This window comes from Bombina bombina, chromosome 11 (genome assembly GCF_027579735.1).
Source record: "Bombina bombina isolate aBomBom1 chromosome 11, aBomBom1.pri, whole genome shotgun sequence".
Classification (NCBI taxonomy): domain Eukaryota; kingdom Metazoa; phylum Chordata; class Amphibia; order Anura; family Bombinatoridae; genus Bombina; species Bombina bombina.
Window position 1 is genome coordinate 42,991,150 of NC_069509.1, and position 26,131 is coordinate 43,017,280.

At 38.8% G+C, this 26,131-nt stretch overlaps 1 protein-coding gene across 1 annotated transcript in view; it reads left to right on the forward strand.

The window, feature by feature from the left end:
- Positions 1–26,131, forward strand: part of LOC128641642 (uncharacterized) — a 108,607-nt gene that overhangs the window by 65,470 nt on the left and 17,006 nt on the right. Inside the window, exons 4-6 of the mRNA XM_053694178.1 lie at positions 2,019–2,126; positions 2,237–2,617; positions 9,260–9,565. Of these exons, the coding sequence (XP_053550153.1) occupies positions 2,019–2,126; positions 2,237–2,617; positions 9,260–9,565 (795 nt within the window). The remainder of the gene's footprint in view (positions 1–2,018; positions 2,127–2,236; positions 2,618–9,259; positions 9,566–26,131) is intronic.

Consider the following 26,131-nt stretch of genomic DNA (forward strand, 5'->3'; position numbering starts at 1 on the left):
TCTTGGAGGATGGATGTCGGATCTTCAAAACTGTAAGTCGATCTTCAGGGCTTAGTGTTAGGATTTTTTAAGGGTTTATTGGGTGGGTTTTATTTTTAGATAAGGGTTTGGGTGCAATAGAGCTAAATGCCCTTTTAAGGGCAATGCCCATCTAAATGCCCTTTTCAGGGCAATCTGGAGCTTAGTTTTTTTTTGGTTAGGGTTTTATTTGGGGGGTTGGTTGTGTGGGTGGTGGGTTTTACTGTTGGGGGGGTTGTTTGTATTTTTTATTTACAGGTAAAAGAGCTGATTTCTTTGGCGCAATGCCCCGCAAAAGGCCCTTTTAAGGGCTATTTGTAGTTTATTGTAGGTTAGGGTTTTTTTATTTTGGGGGGGCCTTTTTATTTTCATAGGGCCCTTAGATTAGGTGTAATTAGCTTAAATCTTTGATAATTTATTTTTTATTTTTTTGTAACTGTTTATTTTTTGTGTAACTTAGTGTTTGTTATTTTTTTGTAACTTAGTAATTTTTTAGTGTAGATTTAAATTATTTGAGTAGGGTTAGGTTTCTAAATGTATAATATAGTTAATTCAATTTGTAGTTTAATGTAATTTAGTATAACAGTTATGGTAGATTAATTATTAATTTAATATAGTTTAATGTAATTTTGTTATAAAAGTTAGGGTCGGTTAATTATCATTTTAATATAGTTTAATTTAATTTTAAAGGTAATTTAAAATTGATTATAAGATAGGGATGAGTTAATATTTAATATAAAGTTAGCGGGTTGTTAGGTTTAGGGATTAATAACTTTATTTTGTTGCGGTGGGCTCCGGGAGCGGCGGGATAGGGGTTAATAACTTTATGTAGGTGGCGGCGGTGTTGGGGCGGCAGATTAGGGGTTAATAAGTATAATGTAGGTGGCGGCGGTATAAGGGGTTGCAGATTAGGGGTTAATAAGTATTATGTAGGTGGCGGCGGTGGCGGGCGGCAGATTAGGGGTTAATAAGTATAATGTAGGTGGCAGCGGTGATGGGGCAGCAGATTAGGGGTTAATAAGTATAATGTAGGTGGCGGCGGTGTAGGGGGCGGCAGATTAAGGGTGTTTAGACTCGGGGGACATGTTAGGGTGTTAGGTGTAAACATAACTTTTATTCTCCCATAGGAATCAATGAGATATCAGGCAGCAGCGAACATGAGCTTTCGCTGCTTTCAGACTCCCATTGATTGCTATGGCATCCACCTCCTCCAGGGCGGCGGATTTAAAACCAGGTACGCTGGGCCGGAATAGTGGCGAGTGTACCTGGTAGAAATTTGATAACTAGCAAAAGTAGTCAGATAGTGCCGAATTTGCATTCAGAACATCTGCAATGATGTAAGCATCGATCTGTGATGGACTGAGACCAGCGGATTGTATGTTACGTCACAAATTTCTACTTTTGCCGGTCTGTAGGGTTTGATAACTAAGGGGAATCAGGCTTGCCACAAATACGCTGCGGAATTCCAGCGTATTTGCGGTTGACGGCTTGATAAATAGGGGCCTATGTCTCAGCAAAAATTAAAGGAACATGAAAGTCAAAACAAAACTGTCATGGTTTAGATAGAGCTTGCAATTTTAAGACACCTTTCAATATACTTCTATTATCAAATGTACTTTGTTATCTTGGTATTTTTATATTAAAAAGCATTCCTAGGTAGGCTGAGGAGCAGCCATGTGCTTCTGAGAGCTAGCTGGTGATTGGTGGGTACACATATGCCTCTTATCATTAGACAGCCGTATGTGTTCAATTAGCTCTAAATAATGCATTGCTGTTCTGGGGGTGAAATTTGAAGGAGTTAGATATATGTAAGTAATTGTGCACGGATAACTTACTCTTCCACATTACAATATTTATAATATGAGGGGAACAAGACCTTAGATACTTTAGATGCTTTAGAGCTAGGTGGGGTGGGTGCACTATGCAGGACATTTGAGAGCTCTGCATTAATAGTGTAGGAAGTTTGTGCATTTATTAATTTTTCTTATTGAATCCTCTAGGAGATAAAGAGAGCGGCTTGAATGTGTTCTTATTGGTTGGGATCCTTGTAGCTCTTGTGTTTATTGGAGCTATAATTGGTGCTGTTTTTTATTACAGACACAAGAAAGGTAAGGCACATTTACCATTAACTGCTGTTACCGTTCATAGCCTAGTATTGGCCTGTAAAATAATTAGCTTTGTTCTGTTTTACTCTACCTTTGTATCTCACATTAAATAGGTATGAAATCTTTCCTGATGAATAAAATTCATGGTCCTGATACTTGGGTTGATGGAGAGAAGATTACTTTGTACTGCACAGCTTCTCACTGTATTAAAGATGTGCAAGCGACATGGATTATAAAGAATAAAGATGGTACAATGTGTGAGATCGCAGACTCTACAAAGGTGCAATCAGAAGAGGAAGAGCCTCTCATGGCCAAGGAATATGAGATGACCAATGAGAGAACAGATAAACCAGGAGAAACGAGATCTTGTGATTTTACAACATCTCTAAGCTTCATTCCATCTGTATCAAGACATCTAGACTCATCCATTATTTGTCTATTTTTGTGCCGGATGGAGAAGATGGAGAGAGCATTTCAGTTCAAATCTATTCATGGTAATGATTACCTACCAATTTGTCTTAATTTTTATCTATTTATTCTATCTGTTCTTTATCACAGTATTATTATATACTGTATATTCCATCTCTTCACCTTATACTGCTGTATCTATCTATCTATCTATCTATCTATCATTTGTTTATATTGATAACTTGCTATAATACAGTATTATATGAATACACGAGAAGAGTATCTATGCTATTAGAATATACTGTATATAAAATTGTCATCAAACTATTTAGCCATTTAGTACACAATTAAATATGGCACAAATAATTAATGTTTCCTTCTATTGGCAGTGAGAGTCCACAAGAACATTCATAACCAATGGGAAATAATATTACTGGCAACCAGGAGGAGGCAAAGACACCCCAAACAAAGCTATAAATATATCTCCAACTTAACCTATCCTCCAGATAGTTCTTTGCCTTGTATCATGGAGGTTGGCAGAGAGAGGTGCTTTATATGGAAGAAAATAAGTTTGTCATAGATTGGCTCAGGATAGCCGGGGATCATATATCCATATAAATCTCAATCGAGTATTGGCATATATAATGCTGGTCGACGCTGGGTCTCCCATGTCTCTTTCCAGTCAAAACTAAATGCCCTGTCTATTAACGGGGTGGGTTTCTCACTAACTTACAGACTATATATATATATATATAGGTAAGTTGTTTACTATTTCATGGCAAATTATCTAATAATGAGGTGGTGCAAGTCAGGTGGTTCCTGCATTTTTGTTTGTTCGCTGTACTCATTCCTATGCTCTTTGCTATGTAGCGCCTACCATATGCTTCACAGTAATACAGCCACAATCATATAAGACTGAGAGGGCTTTGCTTCTGCACTTTAATACACAGGACATTGACAGGGTTTTCAATCCTACCATGCTTGTGACCGTACTGGTGACCAGGTTTCCGGTCTCATCTAACTAAACTCAGGTGCCATACATAGTAGGCTCTGTGTTACTACAGACCACAGGCTATGAACTGATGTAGGCCACTGAGGTTGGTGGAGATGTGGTTTTCCACTGTAGACATCGCTTCTGCACTATTTCTGCTTTAGATCAGTGCCGTTGTCCTGTGGGAGAGAGGTATAAACGTGTTTGGCCGTAGTGGAGGTGGTAAGACGCCTTAAACTGGACTTTCAAGCGGTCAGTTGCTCTTTCTGGTGCGTGAAACATACCCTCTGTGGGGATTGTTCGGAACATGTCAGTCCAGCAGCCCTTGAAAGTGTCTTCCTTTGACCCCAATAGGGACGTAGTGGCTGGTTTCATCCCAACTGGGGTGAGCCCTTTTAGTGAGGACCTTGAGGCCTGCATCTGGGCAACGGTGTCGATGCTCTGAGATATAGGAATGTATCAGGGACTAGAATGAGGGTGGATGATTTCTGTGTTGGAATAAGTAGCCCGGGCGTGGTGGCAGAGGCCACAACGAATAGTTTTGGGCAACAATCTTAGGTGGCACTTGTTCGTTCTGAAGGAGATTCAGATTTTTCCTGTACCTTCAGTTATTGCGGACATCATTGCTAAGGAATGGGAGAGGCCGGGTGTCCTTTCATCTCTTCTGAGACATTATGCTTATGTTTTCCTGTTCCAGTCTCCCATGCATAGATTTTGTGTGCTTCTATCTCGAGCCCAGCACATTACTGTTCCGCTTTGGAATGATTCTTTCTCTGGGAATAAGTCCATTAGAAATCTGGAAGGATATCTTGGAGTTCTGTTTCTCCAGTCTGCCAGCTTGTTTCAACCTGCAGTAGGAATTAGCTGCTGTCACGATGGCAGCAATATCCTGGTATGAATCCTTAACAGACATGATTGCTGGTGAGGCTTCCTAGGTGGAGATCTTGGATCGAGTTAGGCTACTGTGGTTAGCGAATGACTATATCCGAGATGCCATTATGCAAATTGTTCTCATCAATGATAGGAATTTTAGCTTTGCTCTTCTAGCTAGGGGGGCCCTGTGGCTTATGTTTGAGCCCATGGATAATATTCCTGACTCTATCCTGTTGTCTTTACCCTTTAGGGGCAACTCCATATTTGGTCTAACCATAGATTCTCCCATTGATATAGTGTTGTATGATAGGGGAGGTCTCCTAGTTCAATATGAGAAACCTACGTCTAGTAGGAAGAGCATGAAGGCACCTGAGGGGGAGCTTCCTGGAACAACTCGGAATCCTTCTAGGTCAGAATTGAGTAGTACTAGACTTCGGTCCAGGAGAGAAAGTCAGCGTGGTGAGACTGTTCCTGACCTGGATCAGGGTAGTCTGGGAGGCAGACTTTCTTTATTCCAGAAGGATTTTTATCAGTCTGTCAGAGATCCCTGGGTTTTATACATTATCCACCAGGGTTACAGAATTAGTTTTCAATGTTGTCCACCATTGGATTGTTTTTTAGCATCTGGAGTTCCTAAGAACCCTGTAAGAAGGGCAACTGTACTTCGTTGCCTCAATGACCTTATTGCTATGAGAGCAATAGTTCTAGTTCCCCCATCAAGATCATTACCGTTTTCTGCGGTTTGCCTTACTAGACGAGCATTACCAGTTTGTAGCACTCCCAGTTGGTCTAGCTACAGCGCCACAAGTGTTTACAAAGGGACTGGGAGCTTAACTGCCTATGGTTCATTTTCAGGGGATTTTTATAGCTCCATACCTGTATGACATTCTGTTGCAGGCTCTTGTATAGTTCAGGGCCATACAAAGAGACTACTCTCGTGTCTTAGGCCTCATGGTTAGCAGATTAACCTGGAGGAGAGTTCTCTCATTCCAGCTACAAGGAATACGATTTTGAGGAATGATCATAGATTCTCTAAGTATGCACATTTATATCTCTGATTAACGCAGAGCAAGACTTCAGAAGGCTTGCTCCTTATATCAGTCCAGTCCCCAGTCTTCTGTGGCACAATGCATGGAGGTGGGGGATCTTATGATTGCAACATCAGCCTCTATTCCATTTGCTCAATTCCATCTGAAACTTCAGTTGAGTATGCTTAGACAGTGGAATGGGGATCATTCTGATTTGTCTCAGACTGTCTTTCTGGATGTTCAGATGAGAGAGAGTCTTGCCTGGTGGCAATCTCTCACAACAGTTTTATTAGGGAGGAGTTTCTGTGGTTTCTTCTGTCTTGTCATATCAATGGAAGTTACCACTTTTGGCTGGGTGGTGATCTGTGGATCCTTAAAGGCCCTGGGGGCTTGGTGTCAGGAGGAAGTATCACTTCCGATTTCTGTTCTTGAGTTAAGAGCCATTTGTAATGTGCTTTTACCATGGCCTCATTTAAGTTTTTCCCGGTTTATCCAACTTTATTTGGATAACATCATGACTGTGGCATACATCAATCTTCAGGGTGGTGCAGGGTTTCCTCTGACATTGCAGGAGGTCTCTAAAATCCTGTTGCGGGCAGAAAGGAATCCATGTCAGGTTTCAATTCTGCATACTCAAGGTGTGCATTATTAGGAAATTGATTTTCTAAACAGGCAGACTCTCCATTCAGAGGAGTGGTCCCAGAATCAGAAGTTATTTCTGGAGATAACTCGAAGATAGGGTGTTCTGGATATAGACTTGATGGCTTCCTGCTTAAATACTAAGCTTTAAATTTGTTTACCTGTTTCCACCTATGGTTCTTCTGCTTTGGGTGGTTGCTTGCATCAAACAGGAAATCATTTAAACTATTCTGATATCCCCTGCATGGCCATGTGGAATGTGCATCTAGTGCACATGTCATCAGATCTTCCTTGGCTTCTGCCTTTGCATCAGGATTTACTAACTCAGGGTCCGTTCTTTTATCAAGACCTAGAGACTGCATCTGAGTGCTTGGAAATTGAATGGTTGATTTAGTTCAGAGAGGTTCTCTGACAGTGTGTTAGTACCCTATTCAGGCTTATAGGTCTGTTTTTTGCTTTTATATTTGACTAGGTCTGAATGTTTTCCCTTCCTTAATTTGATCAGTTTTGTCTTCTCCAGGTGGCTCTGGAGAAGGACTGGTAGGCCTGTTTTGCTAGAGATCATATCTGAGACCTTGTTGTTGTTGTTGCTTTGTATATGTTGCTCCCTTGTGGAGCCTATCTAGTTATATAGTTTTTGAAGAGCTCCGTTTGAGGCTTTGGTTTTGAGTACCGATTTGGTTTTAATCTTTTTAGTGGCTGTTTCTCTGCTAGTTAAGTGACAGAGTGTTTCGGCTTTGCTGTGATTTCTGTATTTGGAGATACATCTGGATTTGGTTGGATAGCAGAATTAATCTAATTTCTTTTGGCAGGACTTGTGATTCCTTATAGAATCATGACCTATTTGTAATGGGTCTTTGGCGTGGGCTTTCAGGTCTAGGGCTTCAGTTGAGAGGTTCTGCATAGTTGTTCTGTGGGGGGTTTTTCTTCTTTTTTTTTTGCACCTCTGTATCTCTCTTCATTTTTCCTTATCCCCGGCAAAACTACTGGAGGGTAGGGAAAGTGGGAGGGAGTTTTATAGCCTTGTTTGGGGTGTCTAAGCCTTCTCCTGGTGGCCAGGAATAGTATTTCCCATTGATTATGAATGTTCTCATGGACTCTCCCTGCCAAGATATATCTAATGGAATAGTATTTTGCCAGTTCTATTTTATCCACTTGAGAAATAGTGGATAAAAATCAGAACTGGAAGGTTTCAATTAATTAGTAATATATGGCATTTCTAACCTAAATTACTACATATCAGGATTTTAAAGACATGATATAGGGGCATATTTATCAATGTGCGAATGGACAGTATATGCTGTCGGCATTTATCATTGCACCAGCAGTTCTTGTGAACTGCTGGTGCAATACCGCCCCCTGCAGATTTGAGGCCAATCGGCTGTTAGCATGGGGTGTCAATCAACCCGATCGTATTAGATTGGGTTGATTTCTGTCCGCGGCCTCAGAGCAGGCGGACAAGAAATTTTGGGCTTGCCGGAAGCAAGGGGCATCAAGCTCCATACTGAGCTTGATAAATATACCCCTTAAACTGCAATAAAATATGCATTTTAGTTTGAAAAGACTGAAAATGCAAATGCATATGAGCCCAGAAATTATTTTAAATATTTGTATATGAAGCTGCTATTAACATCCCTAAAAAACCAAAACTGCTTCATTTTTTTAAGTAGTCTAGGAGTCAGATTATCTAAAGGTCTCACAAGATTATTAAAGAATTCTCAGCAGTGCTTTATTTCCCTGGTGGAATGGTCTAAAGTCACTTTTCTCACTAAGGGGCGTATACTGCATTTTCGAATGTGCAGGAGATGCTACACTACAAAGTGCACAATAATATTAGTATTTTAAAAATCTTACAATAGAATAATTGAACCATTCACAGTGCACACAAAAATTCACAGGAAAAAATTGTTAAGGTGCAAATAAAATGTGTCTGTAAATTACACTGGAAAAATTGTGTTAAATATGCACAGCAACAAATTGTAAAGTTTAAAGGGACATAAAAAAAAACAATTTTTTTTCTTTCATAATTCAGACAGCTCATTCAATTTTAAACAACGTTCCAATCTACTTCTGTTATCAAATTTGCTTCATTCTCTTGGTATCCTTTTTTGAAGGAGCATCAATGCCCTACTGGGAGTTAGCTTAAGGCCAATGACAAGAGGCAGATATCTGCAGCCACTATTCCAGTAGCTTCTTAGCCTACCTAGGTATGCTTTTCAACAAAGAATGCAAATAGAACTAAAATTAGTTAATAAAGATAAATTAGAAAGAACCAAATACAAAGCGTAATTGTTTTGGTAAAATGGGCTGAACATGTGTGTATATAAAATTGTCTCTCGAATCCCAGTATAATTCTGTAAAGATTTTTGCACTGCAGATCTTACAGTTTTTTCTCACCAGCTAGAAGGCTTTTCTCAAGGCACTCAAAATACTAATAACCCTAATAGGCAAACACAAGGGAAAATATAGGCAACTGTAAGATGCTATACGCAGAAAGCAGCGTAATGTGATTTTTATTGGCTACAGGATTTAATCTTTAAACTGTGCTCCCTGCTTATTCACTCTATCCCTTTAAAGCGAGCTCCATTACTTTAAATAGGGACTGACCCTTTTTTTCTGATAATTCCACCAGGGCAGCTCCTGTGAGGGTTGTCTTGCAAAGCCACATCTGATCCGGCGAAGTTTAGATCATCGGCCCTTTGTGAGTGGTCAGTTCATAGTGGTCAGTTGTCAGTGAGTCTCCAAACTCTAAAACTGTAGTGTGTTCTCTGTTAAAAACATATTGTGCATATTTTATATTCATAATATTTATCTTTTTAGTAAAAATAAAACTTAAGTTTATATTATACACTATTTTCATGTATTTGTAACAATACTAAAGACTCAGTTAATTCACTTTTATTTATATATATATATATATATATATATATATATATATATATATATATATATATATATATATATATATATATATATATATATATATATATATATATATATATATATATAGAAAGAAAACACTATAAAATAAGAGTATTGAACTAAACAGACAAACAGGTGCTTTCACTAAAACTTCTTCATCTTAATACCCTTATTGTCCAATACTGATTGGCTGCATGACCAAGCCTCCAAAATGTTTTGCTTCTAGGAAGATCCTTATTTAATTCCTAATGCTACCTAATGATTTTATTTTATAGCAAAGCCCAAGTTCTTGGAGCCAGTAATATTCTCACTTTGTGAGCCAGACGATGTGCAGCTGTCAGTGAATCTGCAAAGATTTTATCCTCAAAATATCCAGATAAGCTGGGGCTGTGATGGGAAAGAGTCCAAAGAGGGCAGGACCTCAGAAGATGAGATAAATAACAATCCTGATAAAACTTTTAGTCTTCAAAGCAAATGTAAGATCCCTGGTTATCTCTTCAAAGATCCAGCTTTTAAAGTGCGTGCGACTTGGCAACATGAATCTATGGAAAGCCCTGAGTCTAGAGAAGTGTCTGTTAGAGGTAAGTGTGTGTGATAGTAAGTGTTAGATGAGGGAAAACTGTCATTTGCTTGATATAACTGGCCTTTATATTAACTCATTTGCTGTGGTCAGTTAGGGACAGGTATAAATTAATCCTGCATGGATTAACTAATCACTGTGTATCATGTATGGGGGGGCAAGGTTCTGAACTCTAACTCCAGTTTCTTTTGGGGCAGTGTAAAAACTACAATTTTCCAGGATAAATTACAAGAAAAAAAGGCAAATTTAATAATGAGAGTGCAGGGCAAAGTTATTTCACTGTGTATTACTATACATTTGATGGGAAAACTAATTTTGAGTTTACCGTCCATTTAATGCCCCTTTTACAAACCAGTATTGTCCAACAATATTTTTATTCTTTTCACTTAATAAAGTGGTTGCAGTCTCACACTGAAATGTTGGGTTATGTGGCATCTCTTATATTTATACTTAACATGACAATGATTATGTCACTATATGTGCACTGTGAATTTACATTTTTCAGCTTATACAGGTCTATTGCGTATATTATGAGTGGCGCACGAACTGTAGCGCAAGTGCTCCCTAGAGCGCCTTTAGCCTCTCTAGCCTCACCAGTCCTTATGTTATTAAATACTATTTAATAACAAAACCATAGTGCACTTGTGCTACAGTTTGCGCACAACTAGTAATATAGGCGTATATATGTTTTTAACTAATTATACTGTTTTGTGTGTATTTAGTAAGGTTATGGTTAACCTATGATTACTCCTAAAACAATACAAAAACAACCCATAAAGCACAATCTTGTCTTAGATGAATCAAACATTGAATTAAAATGTGTTCATTAGTAAAAGCACATACATAAATTAATACAAAACAAGCTGATAACTCAGGGGGGGGTAATTAGACCTTACTGAGCCCAGGGCAAAGGTTTGAAAAACCCCATTTGAACAGTGTCATTTCTGCTGGCAGGGTTTTCTGTACAGCAACACTTTGGCAGCCATCTTAACTTACCCACAACCATATTATAAAAGCAACATACATTTTTTTTAAAGAAGTATTAAATAGGGATGGGCGAATGTGTAAATTTACGAATTAGAATGTTAGAACAAATGTTATTACCGAAATTCGAATTACAAATCCGAATGTTGATACAAACAAATATTCTTAAAAATTCTATAATCGAATGCTATTTACAGTTTTTGAATGTCACTTTCGAATTCGAATGTTTATAATTAGATCGAATGTCCACATTCGAAATTTCGAATTTAACATTCTATTTAACAAATACTATTCAGAAGTTCAATAGTTCATGTGGTAGGGAATCTAGTAAATTGATACATAATAGATATATATCAATTTGAATGTTTCTATTTCGATCGAATATTGCATAATTTGAATATTACATTTAAAGAAAGCATTAGAAATACTATTACAAACATATAAATTCAAATATTTTGAATTCGAATATTGCATAATTTGAATAGTACATTTAAATAAAGCATTATAGAAATACTATTACAAATATATAAATTCAAATTTTTCGAAACAAATATTTGCGAATGTAATCATAAAATTCGAAACCGGACATTTGAAAATCGAATGTTAGAATGTTATGTAAACATTCGAAATTCGATTAGAAAAAACGAATGTGTTAAAATTTGTTTCATTTTTCGAATGTTGTGAAACATTCGCCCATCCCTAGTATTAAACACCTTGAAATTACAAGACATTTCTGTTTTGTTGCTATAGAATAACATATCAGCCAATTCTTAATGTTTTGAAAACAAATTAACATCCTTTTGCAATTAGTTTTCTTTTTTTATCTTTATTTCTTTGTTTTTTATTGATTTTCAGTATATTTTGCATACAATAAAGAAGTAAACAAAAAAGAAAAAGAAATGAGGGACATTTCCTCAAACATAAATCAAAATAAAAGAGCATAATAAGAATACATATGTATTGTATCAGAACATGTTCATTTATACATCTGAAAAAGCAAATGTCTACTAGCCTCTTATATTTCTAAAACATATTGAATTGTTCTGTCTGACTTTTTTATGACATCATTTTCTTTAACAATGAAAATAACAACAAGAACAATACAAAGAATCAAGCAGATTTTAAACTTCTGTATTAGATATTAACCAATAGGCAGTTAAGATAAGATATAATTTAACATCAGCTCTGCAAAACTGATGGAGTTTAAAAAACGAAAGATAATCTGTTTTTGGTTTGTAATCTGATACATTTTACCAATCTAGCAGAATTTCTTTTATGTTTTTTTCTGAAGTGATTTTAACATGGAAAGATTCAAATATGATTTGGTTTTGAATCTCTTTAATAAAAAGATAAAAACCGGGAGCAGCGTGTGCTTTCCAAATTTTGAGAATAAGATGTCTAGCTACTAGTATAATGGTATTCAAAACCTTTCGAGAACAAAAAGTAGCTTGTTTGTGAGAAAGAAGAAAAAATACATTCTCTAAACAAAGAGTAGCCCTATTCTCATACACATTATTATATAAAAAAATAATTTTCTGCCAAAATTGAATTTTTTTTGGACAGTACCAAAACATATGCAAGATATTGGCCTTAAGAGACATGCAATGGGGCTAAGGGAACTGCTGAGAGGGAAAGAATCTTGCCATCTTGGAAGGTGATAAATAATAATTATTTAGAAGTTTCATATGTGATTCTTTCCATGATATTGAGATCTCACACTCATCCAAAGCTGCAAAGCTATATCTAATCAAATTTGGATCTAAGGAAGGAAAAAAAAGTCATCCAGTAATTAGTTTATTAGATAACAGCTGGCTTTGTTTATTGCGCATAATATTATAAATGAGTGAAATTGAAAAGTTACCTACTGCAATTTTTTTAATACAAGATACAATATCGGACCAGCAATCTAATGAGCCCCTATCCCAATCTAAAGGTAGATTACGAGTTTTGCATTACAGCTTTTAACGCTGAGAAAATGGCAATTTCAGCGTAAAAGCAGTAACGCAGCTATTTGGAGTCTTGTCGGTATAGCTATACAGCAAGCATTTTAGCCTTTAACGCAACGTCCATTCCACACTCAAAAAAATGACGTTTTGTGTGAGATTTTCATAGCACCGGTATTACAGGTTGTGAGGTCAGGCTAAAAAGCTTGCGTTGTGCTCTATACCGACACGATCCATTCCGCCAACTGAGACCAGTAGTTAAGAGTTTTGTGCAACAAAAATGTTTCACAAAACTCATAACTAAAGTATTACAAAGTACACTAACACCCATAAACTACCTATTAAACCCCTAAACCGCCACCCTCCTGCATCACAAACACTATATTATACCTATTAACCCCTAATCTGCTGCCCACCCACATTGCTACTAATAAACTAAACCTATTAACACCTAATCTGCTGCCTACCCACATTGTGACTATTAAATAAACCTAATAACCCCTAATTCGCCACCCCGACATTGCCAACACAATAATAAAGATATTAACCCCTAATCTGTCGCTCCCCAATGACGCTGACACTATAATAAAGGGATTAACCCCTAATCCACCATTCCCTGACATCACCGCCACTATAATAAAGTTATTAACCCCTAAACCTCCGGCCTCCCATATCTCCGCCACTAAATAAACCTATTAACCCCTAAACTGCAGGCCCCCACATCGCAAAACACTAAATTAAACTAATAACCCCTAAACCTAACACCCCCTAACTTTAAATTAAAATTACAATATAACTATCTTAAAATAAATAACAACTTACATGTGAAATAAAAATAAACCTATCATTAAACTATAAATTAACCTAACCCAACTATTCTAATAAAATAAAAAAATACTACCAATTAAAAAATGTAAATTACAAATTTAAAAAAAACCTAACACTACGAAAACATAATAAAATTTAAAATTACAAAAAAATAATAAACACTAACGCCTAGATTTAGAGTTTTGTCGGTAAAGACCCGCGTAGCTAACGCTGCTTTTTTTCCCAATGCACCCTTCCAACAACGCTGGTATTTAGAGTTGTCTGAGGGACTGCGTTAGGCTCAAAAAAGGGTGCGTTGAGCCTAATGTAGCTCCACTTCAACTCTCAATACCAGCGTTGCCTACGGTAGCGGTAAGCTGGGAAAACGTGCTTGTGCATGATATCCCCATAGGAAACAATGGGGCTGAGCTGGCTGAAAAAAAAACTAACACCTGCAAAAAAGCAGCTTTCAGCACCTAACGCAGCCCCATTGTTTCCTATGGGGAAACACTTTCTATGTCTGCACCTAACACCCTAACATGAACCCCAAGTCTAAACACCCCTAACCTTACACTTATTAACCCCTAATCTGCCGCCCCCGCTGACCCCTGCATATTATTATTAACCCCTAATCTGCCGCTCCGGACACCGCCGCAACCTACATTATCCCTATGAACCCCTAATCTGCTGCCCCTAACACCGCCGACCCCTATATTATACTTATTAACCCCTAATCTGCCCCCCCCAAAGTCGCCGCTACCTTACCTACACTTATTAACCCCTAATCTGCTGACCGGACATCGCCGCCACTATAATAAATGTATTAACCCCTAAACCGCTGCACTCCCGCCTCGCAAACACTAGAATAAATAGTATTAACCCCTAATCTGTCCCCCCCAACATCGCCGCCACCTAACTTCAAGTATTAACCCCTAATCTGCCGTCCGGACCTCGCCGCTACTATAATAAATGTATTAACCCCTAAAGCTAAGTCTAACCCTAACACCCCCCTAACTTAAATATAATTTTAATCTAACGAAATAAATTAACTCTTATTAACTAAAGTCTTCCTATTTAAAACTAAATACTTACCTGTAAAATAAACCCTAACATAGCTACAATATAACAAATAATTATATTGTAGCTATTTTAGGATTAATATTTATTTTACAGGCAACTTTGTATTTATTTTAACTAGGTACAATAGCTATTAAACAGTTATTAACTATTTAATAACTACCTAGTTAAAAGATTTACAAAATTACCTGTAAAATAAATCCTAACCTAAGTTACAATTAAACCTAACACTACACTATCATTAAATTAATTAAATAAATTAACTACCAATAACAACAATTAAATACAATTAAATAAACTAAACTAAATTACAAAAAAAACATAAACACTAAATTACAGAAAATAAAAAAAGATTACAAGAATTTTAAACTAATTACACCTAATCTAAGCCCCCTAATAAAATAAAAAAAAACAAAATAATAAAAGTCCCTACCCTATTCTACATTACAAAGTAATCAGCTCTTTTACCAGCCCTTAAAAGGGCTTTTTGCAGGGCATGCCCCAAAGTAATCAGCTCTTTTGCCTGTAAAAAAAATACAACCCCCCCCAACATTAAAACCCACCACCCACATACCCCTACTCTAACCCACCCAAACCCCCCTTAAATAAACCTAACACTACCCCCCTGAAGATCTCCCTACCTTGAGTCGTCTTCACCCAGCCGAGCCTGAAGTCTTCATCCGATGGGGCAGAAGAGGACATCCAGACCGGCAGAAGTCTTCATCCTATCCGGGCAGAAGAGGACATCCGGACCGGCAGAAGTCTTCATCCTATCCGGGCAGAAGAGGACATCCGGACCAGCAGAAGTCTTCATCCTATCCGGGCAGAAGAGGACATCCGAACCAGCAGACATCTTCATCCAAACGGCATCTTCTATCTTCATCCATCCGACGAGGAGCGGCTCCATCTTCAAGACCTCCGGCGCGGAACATCCTTCTTCACCGACGACTACCCGATGAATGAAGGTTCCTTTAAGGGACGTCATCCAAGATGGCGTCCCTCGAATTCCGATTGGCTGATAGGATTCTATCAGCCAATCGGAATTAAGGTAGGAAAAATCTGATTGGCTGGTGCAATCAGCCAATCAGATTGAAGTTTAATCCGATTGGCTGATCCAATCAGCCAATCGAATTGAACTTGCATTCTATTGGCTGATCGGAACAGGCAGACAGGAATCGCCGTAAATCAACCCGATCGAGTACGATTGGGTTGATTGACACCCCCTGCTGAAGGGCGATTGGCGGCGTTGCACCAGCAGCTCTTGTGAGCTGCTGGTGCAATGCTGAATACAGAGAGCGTATTGCTCTCCGCATTCAGCAATGTCTGGCGGACCTGATCCGCACTGTCGGATCAGGTCCGCCAAACTTTGTTAAATAGAGGCCATAATGATGATCTTTGGAACATACTGAGATTTTAACCCACAAAAATTAACTTATATGAATATCTTTTCTTTTCTTTTTTTCTCCCTCTTTTCTCCCCCTTTTCTCTTCCTTCCCCTTCTCTTTCCTTTTCCTTTTCCTTTTTTTCTTTCCTTTTCCATTTGAGGGGAAAACTAAATAGTTACTTTTGTTTTATATACAGGAATATATGCAAAAAATCACAGCCTATACAATGCAATAGTGCAAATGAACCAAAACAGATAATAGCTTCCAGCCTATGATTAGGCCAACACTTTATTTATAATAGAACTGTCCAGGTAATTTACATACTGGTACATCAGTCACCAAAAACTATAAATCCTTTTCTTCTCCTCTTTTATCCCCACATAATAGGTGTGGAATCCAGATTGAAATGTTTAGAAAATGTAAGACAGCTACAGATATAATTTCAGAACGTTCTAATGTGGCTTTGTAGAGGAGAAGTAGCACCTTAGACTAAGGCCAAGCAAATGTTGTGCAACAAGGATATATGAATACGTATATATTTTATGATGCTTGCTAATTCACTCTTCTTTTCAGGCAAGCAATTCAAGAGAAGATGTTAAAAATGAGGGAGAGCCGTCCTATCTGGAGATATCATTCCATTAAAGGCCAAGGGTATAGGTAATAAGGCCAGCTGTATAGTCAATACTCCCAGCAAAACAAAAAGGGCAGACTTAATAAGAATACAAACCCATATACTTGCGACTTAGAGCTTAGAGAATGAAGGTTGCTCTGGTAGTAATCTGGGTCTCCGTAGAAACTCTCAGCGATTAGATGCAGACAAGGGATCACAGGATAACCTTCAAGGAAACGGGAACCTCTTACAGCCGCAAGGAGGAAGTGGAGTTCCCAGGGACCACCAAGCACACACAATTCTGACCTACAAGCGGCATTCACAGGCTTCCAGCCTTGGATACGTCACATGGGACCAGTATCCAGCTGCTTGCCTTACGATAGCCGATATCCGGCTGCAACGCTATCGGCAGAAACACAACCCTCTCTAGCTCCAGAGGATCCTTGTGCAGATATTGCAGAAATTACCATAGGCAAATACTGCCACTGGAGAGAGATTCACCGCCAAAGACCGAATGGAAAATTGGGTGCCCGAGCAGACCCAAAAGAGATCCAGGGCCAAGGGCAATAGCGGCATGGGAAACGCTTTTACGGACCATGGTCGATGTAGGAACCTGCACAATGCAGACGCACACTACGTGCTAGCTCCGCCCACAACGGAAGTCTCCCCAGTTGACCTGCAATTAGTTTTCAATAGCCAAACTGAACCCATTTGAATACCATGTTATTTTAAATCTTAAGACAATCATGCATGGGCCCTCTGTGTTCCACCTGTGAAAAAGAGCTCACAGCATTGCACAAGCATTTCACTAGACATGCTTGTGCAATGATAGATGTAGACAGTGTATACCGTATGCATTTAGCGAGGACGAGCGGACATGATTCGCTACAGAGAATCATGTCTGCTCGACCCATAATAAATCTATCCCAAAAACTTGGGTGATATGTTATTCTATAGCAACACAACCAAAATGTCTTGTAATTAAAGTAATGATCAACTTTGAATATTTTAATGTTATAATATTACAGTAAATGATGCATGTAGTTGAGCCATAAGTATTTAGGGCTAGATTACGAGTGGCTCGCTAATGATAGTGCAGGATGTTATAAGCAGTATCGCTTGGGGTTTAATATCCCTTTAAATGTTAGATTCAGCATTGCAGTTTTGTCAAGATGAGACTAGCTGCATAAAGTGACCCTTGACAGGACAGACACAGTAACTGGTTAGTTGTAGAACTTAACAATACATAAAAACATAAACACAGACATTGCTTGACTTTTATGTGCATGAGTAAGAACTTAAAGGGATATGAAACCCAAACATTTTCTTTTGTGATACAGACAGAGCTTAATTTTTTTTTAAAAAAGTGTACAATTTACTACTAACTTCTATTATCAAATTTGCTTTGTTCTCATGATATTCTGTGTGGAAGACATACCTGGGTAGCATCTGGAGCGCTACATGGCTGGAAATAGTGCTGCCCTCTAGTGTTCTTGCAAATTGATAACATTCTTGCAAAACTGCTGCCATATAGACCTCCAAAAATGGGCTGGCTCCTAAGCTAATTTCCGTTTCTTTTCAACAAAAGAAACTAAGAGAATGAAGAAAAATAATAATAGAAGTAAATTAGAAAGTTGTTTAAAAATGGTATGCTCTGAAAAAATTGCATGCGCTGGGGTTTCGGAGGAGGAGCTAACTGCAAACACCTGTGTGTGGTTACCTTCCAGTCCTACAGCTGCTGGCGGAGTTTGTCTCTCGTGCCGAACCCAGAGACCTGGGTAGCTACCTGGATAGCTTGTACCAACGCTTCTGGAACCAGACAGTGGATAGACATCCCACTGTGCTGACATTGTTAGTCAGCTTGCAAAAAACTTGTACCTTGGTGCTTTTTGTTTCATATTTATCGGAGCTCTTGACTTAGCTTCAAAGAGGAATTTGTAAAGGGAAATCGGTTGCCTCCCTCCCCCACCGGTGCTGCGTGGGAGGCTGAGGCTACTTCTATACACCTTTTCTGCTTCATCGACAAAGTGCCTTGAATTTTGCCCTGAACATCTATAGGATAGTAGCGGACTCTCCACATACCCTTCCCTCCCCCACCGGTGCTGCGTGGGAGGCTAAGGCTACTTCCATACACTTTTTCTGTCTCATCTACAAAGGGTTTTGACTTTTGCCTTCAATACCTACAGCAGAGCGGCAGACTCCCCACATACCTTCCCCTCCCCCACCGATGCTGCGAGGGAGGTGGAGATTACCTATGGATACACTTTGCTTCACTGTTGGTGGATATCCCTGGACCGGCCGATTCAAAGTGTGGTGGCGGAACCGCAATGCCAAGCAGGGAGTGACGAACATCTAAGGCAGACCTACCTGGTGTTGGATTGGATGCTTGCTGTGGATTCCCCCCCTCCCCCACTGGTGCTGCGCGGGAGGTCGGGGCTGTGTGTGTCCAGCCTTGGAAGTTGCAGCTGAGATTCTTTTGTGTGGTGCTCCTAGTATCTTCGCCCTGGCTGGCCGAGACGCTGTGAGTGCTGAAACAAGAGGCGGTCTTACCGGGAGTTGGTTTTCTTCCTTTCACCCCTTCTGGAGTTACCGACCGGAGCTGTTTGACCGACCTGGGTAATGCCACGCTGGCCGCTGATAGAGGGCTATGGTAGGCGGCTGCACATTATAACCCTTTGATGGTGTGCCTGCATTCCTGGCGATATCTCATTTAAAGGCCATCCCCGATCACCTACCTGGCCACTAGCTGAACGTTGTTTTGTGTAAAAATCCAGGTAAGGTGGCGAGCTGCACGCATAAAGGAGCTGGCTGAACTTTACTAAATATACATAGGAATTTAAAAGATAGTATTGCCTAGCTAACTGCACTTTTATAATAAGCTTTAATCCTTCTACGGTTTTCACATAATTCTCTCTTGCCCATGATTTATTTGGACACTTAACCAGAGTATTTATCAGCAAAAATCTGTTATATAAATGCATTTAGTGTGCCATTGCAAAGATGTCAATGTTAAGGAAAATGTAAATTGTGTTTAACATGTAAAAAGACACTGCACCTTCTCTTTAAAAACTGATTGTTCCTATAATCTGAAAATGTATTACTAGGAAGCAGCTTTCTAAAAATCTTCTATAGGAAATCAGAAGGAGGGGAGGTGAGAAGGGGGAAAATGTCTCAGGGGAAGGAGCGAAAGGTTACTTACTACAAATGAGGAGCTAATAACTTGTTAGTAAATGAATCTGTTCTAACCCTCACCGGGAATATATTACCCTTCATTACTGGATGGAGAGAAAGGTTATATAGAACATAAAGATTCTCAGCTATATTACCCAATAATCTTTCTTTAAGAATAGATTTCTCACTCTCCCTGAAAATAAAATATAATATACAAATGAAACTGGATGAAACAGGATTCAGATAGGCTATTGTATATATATATATCTGTTTATCTGCAAGATACATTGTATATATTTGCTGGAATAATATCAGAACCTTGCTGACTATAAATTTAACTAGGATATTGTTACTGGTGCCTTTTGAGGTACCTTCTTTTCTATCATATTGTATACACCTTACCCTAGGAATCTAGGTGTTTCCTGAAGGGTTATATTACTAAGACAGCTGGCAAACTGACGTGACATTGCTTCTTATTTATAACGTTCTCTGGCCTCCGCACCCTTGGCTGGATTTTCTCACACAACTAAATAGCACTGGTTTAATTTTCACTTCACCCCCTTTTTTTTTTTTCTTTCTCCCCCCCTTCCCCTCACCTGACCACCACTGTGCACATACCCACCCTCACTTGTCCATTCGAGAACGTTTTACTTTCTCAGAACTTAACTCTATAACCACTATAACCCCTGCACTGACTCTCACGTAGCGACAATCTTGCTCCACCCTATTTTATTTTATTTTTATTTTTTCTTGGCACATGGACAAATTCCTTCACACTTCACCCAGGAATCCTTCTCCAGCCATGGCAGCGAGACAGAGGGACAGGAAACTGAAGGGTAACCAAGAGGCTGGCACGGAAGCACAACCAACTTTGTTAAATGCACCAGCTGTACAAGAAGCAACCAATATTCACAGCTTAGTTGCTAGTATATCTGATGCACTTTCTCCTAAATTTGAGGCTCTCAGAGCTGAAATTAAACAAGATTTTCTCTCTCTGACACAGGAGGTTCGTCAATTTTCCAATAGGCTGCAGGAAGCCGAACAAAGAGTTTCGGACCTGGAAGACCTAACAATAGTTCATAGTTCTAACCTAGAAGGTGTAAACACTAACTTACAAAAAATTCAAAATAGATTAGAAGACCTAGAAAACCGCTCTAGAAGAAATAATATAAGAATTATAGGTCTACCGGAAGAACAGCAATATGATAACCTTGCCAATTTTATATCAGAAACCTTGCCTATAATTTTAAAGATGCCATCCACTCTATATCCCATCCCAGTGGAGAGAGCGCACAGACTAGGTCCACCTCGTGCAGATAACAAAGGTAGAACTAGGCCTAGGCCTGTCATAGCTAGACTACTAAATTTTCAAGATAAACTTACTTTATTTCAGCACTATCGTAAACAACAGCCTGTTAAGGCTGGAGACGCTACAATTCTTATGTTTCAAGACTTCTCAGCTGATACTGCAGCAAGGAGAAGGGAGCTTGCCCCTGTCTGTTCTAAGTTAATACAAAAAGGATATCAACCATAATATATCCTTATAAATGAATGGTCAAAGTTGGAGATGTTACACATTTCTTTGAAGAAGCTCATTTGGCTGAGAGCTTCTATAATATACTGGACTCTTCGGTTCAATGACAGCATGGCTGAATACCTAATTCTTAGATTTGGTATAACATGCAGGTTTTTAGACGCGAGTCTCAGGGTCCAACTCCCCCCTGTGCGGAGAGAATGTATTATTATATCTACTTAGAAGGCAAAGGGGAAAGGAAGGTTCCCCCCTCCCTTTTTTTATTTTTTTTTTATTTTTTCGTGTGGTGTCTTTTTTTTCTTTTTCTACCTCTTTCTTCCCTAATTCATAAATGACTATGCGAAATGATAATTGTAAAATAGTGTCATGGAATGTAGGTGGTATATCTACCCCTATAAAGAGGAAGGCGATCCTCACTCAGTTACGAAAAATTCAGACTGACATAGGCTTCATTCAAGAAACCCATTTATCAGCCGAAGAATCTTTAAAACTTAAAACAGCATGGGTGAAGGAAATATACTTTGCACCCAGTATTAAGAGAAAGAGGGGGGTGGCAATACTAATAGGGAAGAAATTTTACACCAAAGTTGTACACTTTGAGGCTGATCTGGGGGGAGGTATGTTTTATTGAAAATGAAGATCGCCCAGAAGATGTATACATTGTGCAATACATATGGCCCCAATGTATTTGATCCAAAATATTGGAACGCTTTGCAGACCAAACTATTATCTTATACGGAAGGTTGCCTAATTATGGGTGGAGACTACAATATGGCACCACAATGTCGGATTGATAGGCTAAGACACAATGTCAAACAGCTGAAACAAAAAAAAGATAATCTAGAGTGTAAGATGTTCAAAACAATTATGCAGAATTTAGCGCTACGGGATATTTGGAGATATCAAAATCCTTCCATTCAGAATTTTACTTGTCTTTCCAAGGCGCATAAGACACTCTCTAGAATTGACATATTTTTAAATGATGAACGTATGTTAACGAGAGGGGTAAAATCAGACATAAGGCCAATTCTTCTTTCAGATCATGCGCCGATTGTTCTCGAGTTCCAGCTTTCACATCTGCATTCTACTGCAGCACGTTTTTTTTCCCTATTACTTGATGTCCGAGATAAAATTCAAGAACTGGCTTATAAACAAGTATAAGGAATATGTGCATTTCAATAAAGATTATTTAAGCTGCCCTGAAATATTTTGGGACACTGCGAAAGCAGTAATGAGAGGGGAGATAATCTCATATAGTTCAGCTTTACATAAGAAAATCAGGTCCAGAGAAAGAGAGTCATGTCAATGTTTAACCAATACTTACAATCAATACTTGCTTGACAAAACTCCACTAAACTGGGCAAAATATGTCAAAGCAAAAAATGAAAGGGATACTTTTGTTTTATTTCAAGAAACACAAAGAGAGTTAAAAATGCAGGCTAAGTTGTACAGATATGGTAACAAATCGGGTAAGATTCTGGCCAAATTAATAAGAAATGAGAAAAAACAACCAATCATAGATAAATTGTACAATAAAGGGTTACAGCTTTCAAAAGCTGATGATATTCTAGATGCATTCCATGGATATTATCAGGAATTATACTCATTTAAAACAAGTGATATACAGAAATCTGTTGATTTTTGGAGGGATATCACATATCTTACAGTCACATCAGAAATGGCTAACAGCCTCAACGCCATTATCTCCATAGAAGAAATAGAGAAAGTAATATCTATGCTCGCTCCAAATAAGGCAGCAGGTCCAGATGGTCTACCTAGTGAATTTTATAAGATCTTGATTGGTGAAGCCACCCCACATCTTTGTACGCTTTTTAATAGCTTTTTTATCAATGGTAAATTGATCCCTCCTTCATTTACTAACTCTTGGAATCTTATAGACCAATTGCTCTGTTAAACTCAGATTATAAAATTCTTACTGCAATCTTAGCATCCAGACTTCAAGGGTCCCTCTCAGAAATCATTCATACTGATCAAGCAGGTTTTCTAAATAACCGCAATTCAGCTGCAAAAATTAGAGAAGCTCTGTTGGTGACAGAATATTTTGAGGCTCTGTCTAGTTCAAATAGCAGGGGGGGGGGAGGACATACCTGATCTTGCTATCATCTCTTTAGATGCTGAAAAAGCCTTCGACTCAATATTTTACGAACATTTCAAATCATCATTAAGGCAATTTGGCATTGGAGGTAACTTTCTTGAATTCATTGAGAATCTATATAAACAACCGTCTACAAGATTGATAGTGAATAACAACATTTCCCTTCCTATCTTGTTAGGCAGAGGAACAAGGCAGGGCTGTCCTCTCTCCCCGCTCTTATTTAATATCTCTATTGAACCTCTGGCAATTAAAATTCGTCATCACCTGGATGGCATAAAAATTTGCAACTGCGAAATAAAAATTGGTTTATATGCTGATGACCTACTGCTTTATCTGGCTAATACCAAATTGAAACTACCAAAACTTTTTCAGATCTTGGAACAATTTGGTTCATTCTCTGGATATAAAGTAAATACGGCAAAGTCAGAGATATTATGGCTTAGAAAAAACAATACCTCTATATTAAAAACCCCTTTCCCACAACCTCATAGGAATCTCTCCAGCACACCGCACCTACAAGAAGCGAATAACTCCCCCATACGGTAAGACAAGCCTGGAAGACTTTATAGCAGACCCTCACACGAACACTACACATGACCTCTAGACCACTTACAATTATATCCCAAAACACTAAAGGCTTAAACTCGCCCACTAAAAGGTCAGTTGCAATACACTGGTTCGCTAAACAAAAGGGCTCTATTATATTTCTACAGGAGACTCATTTCCCTTGAGCAAACGAACCTAAATACTCGAACAAACACTTCCCTCTCAGTTTTTTTAACTCCCATGACAAAAAGATAAATGGAGTGGGAATCCTTTTCCACTCATCCCTACCCTTTCAACTGCTTCATAACATATAAGATAAGGAGGGGAGGATATTAATATTAGTGGGCCTACTTTACAACAGACCAATCACTCTAGTCAACGTGTACGCCCCCAATACAAATAAGAGCAAGTTTTTTAATACTCTCAAATGCATGATAAGTGAATCACGCAAAGGCACTGTAGTGATGGGTGGAGACCTGAACGTTATCTTAGACCCCGCACTTGACTCTACCTCATTAAACACAAGTAACACGTCACGCCCTCCTAACGCTACTTATTCATGCCTTAAACAAACAGGACTCATAGACACATGGACACTGCAGCATCCCACACAACGCGGGTACTCCTTTTTTTCACACCCCTGGTCCATGTACTCAAGGATCGACTATTTATTCCTAGACCAGTCTAGCTTATCCCTACTATCAAACACCGACATATCATCAACGGCATGGTCAGATCACTCTATGGTGTCCTTAGAACTACACTGGCTTGATTCCCCACTCCATCCGTTCATATGGCGCCTGGACCCATACCTTCTACACCACCCACTAACAGCCCAAAAACTCAAGACAGCATTGACCGAATACTTTGACTTAAACGCTAACTTAGAAACACATCCGATGTATGTATGGGAAGCACATAAAGCAGTTATACGCGGAGAGTGCATAAAACACAAAGCATATATTAAAAAACAATACAACACTCAGCTAAACACACTCACTGACAGACTTAACGACCTAGAGACTCAACATAAACAATCCCCCTCGGACAGAACCCTACTAACAACGCTGACCGCCACACGAAAAGAACTTAATACACTACTGTACTCTGAAACCCAAAGAAAAATGCTGAACCTTCGGAAGAAATATTTCTACGAAGGGAACCGCCCAGGCAAAATCCTTGCTAACACCCTGAGGGATAAAAAATACCCTTACATATATCCACAAACTCAGAACTAAACAGGGAGAGTATGTAGTCGACAGTAAGGAGATAGCCGCTCATTTTCGAAGCTTCTACCAACAATTATACAACCTGACAAAAACTACTCAACACGACCACATACAAAACATGAGAACATACATAGCTACAGCAGATCTAAACAAATTAACGCAAGTCCAGATGACTGACTTGGAAGCAGATATAACATTAACAGAAATCGTGAAAGCCATTAAGAGCCTTCCAACAGGTAAGAGCCCAGGACCTGACGGACTAACCAATCAATACTACAAGATACACTGCCCCATTCTAGCCCCACATTTATTAAAACTTTTTAACTCACTAGATGAAAGCACTCAACTCTCTATAGATTTTCTAGCAGCCCACATATCTGTAATTTTGAAACCAGAAAAGCCACAGGACGACCCAGGTAGTTACCGACCTATATCGCTACTAAACACAGATCTCAAGATTCTAGGGAAAATCTTAGCGAACCATATAAACTCTATTCTTAACGACATAGTCCACACAGATCAAGTGGGATTTGTTCCTGGCAGAGAAGCCAGGGACAATACTCTTAGAGCCCTTACCCTTATAGAATACGCTAAGACCCATAAAATAGAATCAGTACTGATAGCCATAGACGCCGAAAAGGCATTCGATCGAACAGACTGGCAGTTTCTCCTAGAAACCCTTAAAAACATTGGATTTGGCCCGAAAATAATTAACAGAATCTTTAGTCTATACTCAAACCCAAATGCCAAAGTTAAAGCTAATGGTATATTGTCAGACACATTCCCCATACATAATGGCATGCGCCAAGGCTGTCCCCTATCACCGATCTTGTTCGTTTTGATGATGGAGGTCCTCACTTCCCACGTCCGTAAAAACCCAAGAATCAAAGGTATATAATTCGACAATCAATCCTACAAAATCGCAGCTTTCGCTGACGACTTATTATTCTCAGCTACCTCACCCCTAACGACCGTCCCAGAAATACTAACAGAGTTAGACAGATTTGGATGGTATTCTAACTTTCTAGTCAACAAACAAAAGTCAGAGATCCTAAATGTGAGCTTATCAGACACCAAATTTCACTCACTATCGAAGATATGCCCATTAAAATTAAGAAAAGACTCTATCAAATACTTAGGGATTCACCTCGCTCCCAAGCAGACA